This window comes from Poecilia latipinna, unplaced genomic scaffold, assembly GCF_001443285.1.
Source record: "Poecilia latipinna isolate Pla-1442-1.1 unplaced genomic scaffold, P_latipinna-1.0 Scaffold7409, whole genome shotgun sequence".
Taxonomy (NCBI): domain Eukaryota; kingdom Metazoa; phylum Chordata; class Actinopteri; order Cyprinodontiformes; family Poeciliidae; genus Poecilia; species Poecilia latipinna.
Window position 1 is genome coordinate 1 of NW_015120025.1, and position 1,911 is coordinate 1,911.

Genomic DNA, 1,911 nt, shown 5'->3' on the forward strand with positions numbered 1-1,911 from the left:
TTTCACATTTTCGGTGTAGGAATCATTCAGCAAATGAATTCATCTGTTTATTGATTACAGAAATTCATCATTGTTCAGAAAATCGTCAGAAACTCGAAACAAGTCATCTTCAGTTGTCTCATAAGATGCCTTTGCCAGCTGATAGTTGATAACAGTTGTGTTAACTGTTTTAAACATCATATGTCGTAGACAAGGAATAATGCAACCCGTAAAAAGACAGAACAGAACTAAAACAATCAGAACAGGTGTCACGAGTTTTAACAGCAAAGCCCACCATGGTCCAGATGTAAACCATGAAAGCAAATCAAAAGAGGATGAGCCGCGTGTTCCACTCTCCACATACTGTTTTAAATCTTCCAGCTCGTATAGAGCGTCAGAAATAGTTCCTCCAGTTCCTGTTTCATCAGGCACAAAAGTACAGCATGTCGGGCCAATGATTTTGCAGACCCCTCCCTGAGGGGCAGTGAGAAAGTCCAGGACAACACGGTTTTGCATAACCATGTTTCTCAGTTCAGTCAGTTCTTTCATGGTGCCATTGGCCAGCTGGTATGTGATGTTGATTAGTCGCAGTAATCCGTACCTGTTTATCTCAACGTGGTCCCGAATCTCTCCTAGACCAACCCATGGAAACAGGCTTTGCATGAATTTTTCTCCGCCGTTCCAAATCCTGAATTCCCATGGAACTCCAGTATGTGTTGTTAGGCCTCCCCATCTTTTGACCTCTGGCATAGCTGTTCGCTTGGAGCGGGTGCGTAGATCATTTTGTGCTTTCCTGATGAACGCAATCGGGTTGATCAAAGGAACCACAGCACACAGTCCTCCCCAATTTTTCAGCAGGAACATGTACGCTTCATTCCCGCATATGAAGTACCAGTCTGCCAACATCTGTGAGCCATAATCTCCTGGCACTATGGCGCTGCACAGTGTTGTCTCTTGTCTCCTTTTTGTCTTATGCGTGATGTTGAAACTCCTCTCCTGAAGCAGGTTGTCACAGTCTGGGTTATCCTTCCAGACTTTGCAGCCGGGGGTTGCCCTCTGACCCCTGCAGGCGATGCAATCGATGTAATCCGGTGTCGTGTCGCAGTAGGTGTAAACTTTGTTACACAAGTTCCAGGGCACCGTCCCAAGAGAAACGTGTCCGTTGTTGTAAACACAGCTCCTCAGAGATCCTGGTTTAGCTCCTGTTAATGAAATGGTCTCTGGTATTTTCCATACGGTTTGTGGAAACGGTGGAAACGGAAGTATGCCATCCTCAAATGAACAGTTCATAGATCCAAAAAGTCCTTTTGCGGCATCTCCTGTCCGAAGTAGAATAGAATAATCCTTTTTGCACCATTTGCATCCCTTTGGCATGGGGACGCTGAGTCGTGGTTGTGTGCTCAGGCCATAGAGACACATCGGTTTGTCATCAGTGATGCTCCCTGGGTGCAGACCTGAGTTGTGTGTGGCGAATGGCAGCTGCGCACACACATAGCAGTTCACCTCGTTCTCCTCGTGAGCAGTCCTGTTCATCAGCTGCCACTACAGGTTGGTTCTGTAGTCATGTGGGTGGAACTCAGACATGCTGCAGTCACAGTGCAGTAGAAGGTCCATCTGGCATATGGAGTCTCCATTGCTGCTCGGCACAGAGATGTTAGAACCCCCAAACTAAAGAGTTAGGATCTGTCGAGTTTCTTCACTGGCGTTGAGACGAACCACCCTAAAAAAAATGGAACCCCTTTGAAGCCAGCCTTCCCCCCACTCGGGATTAGGGATCCAACACTCTCTGCAGCTTGCAGTGACTGAGATGTATCCAGCTGGGTCTTTCAGCAATCTTTACAGCTGTTGGTGTGGTCATCAGCACCTGGAACGGTCCTTTCCACCGTGGACTCGCTCAGTTCTTTCGTTTGATGACCTTTATGTAGACCCAGT

The 1,911-nt window shown here is 47.1% G+C and overlaps 1 protein-coding gene across 1 annotated transcript; it reads right to left on the bottom strand.

The window, feature by feature from the left end:
- Window positions 1-12: 12 nt before the first annotated feature.
- Window positions 13-1,540, bottom strand: LOC106944218 (uncharacterized). Its single transcript, XM_015027428.1, has 2 exons — window positions 382-1,540; window positions 13-351 (listed from the first exon to the last, which is right to left on the bottom strand). The coding sequence occupies exons 1-2, from the start codon at window positions 1,510-1,512 to the stop codon at window positions 55-57; spliced, it is 1,428 nt and encodes a 475-aa protein (XP_014882914.1). The 5' UTR covers window positions 1,513-1,540; the 3' UTR covers window positions 13-54.
- Window positions 1,541-1,911: the final 371 nt, after the last annotated feature.

Excerpts from the sequence above, each read along its gene's own strand:
- LOC106944218 (XM_015027428.1), bottom strand. The coding sequence starts at position 1,512 with ATGAACAGGACTGCTCACGAGGAGAACGAGGTGAACTGCTATGTGTGT. Across the intron at positions 352-381 it reads AAACAGGAACTGGAGGAACT|TTAAAACAGTATGTGGAGAG; the intron begins ATTTCTGACGCT and ends GAGCTGGAAGAT.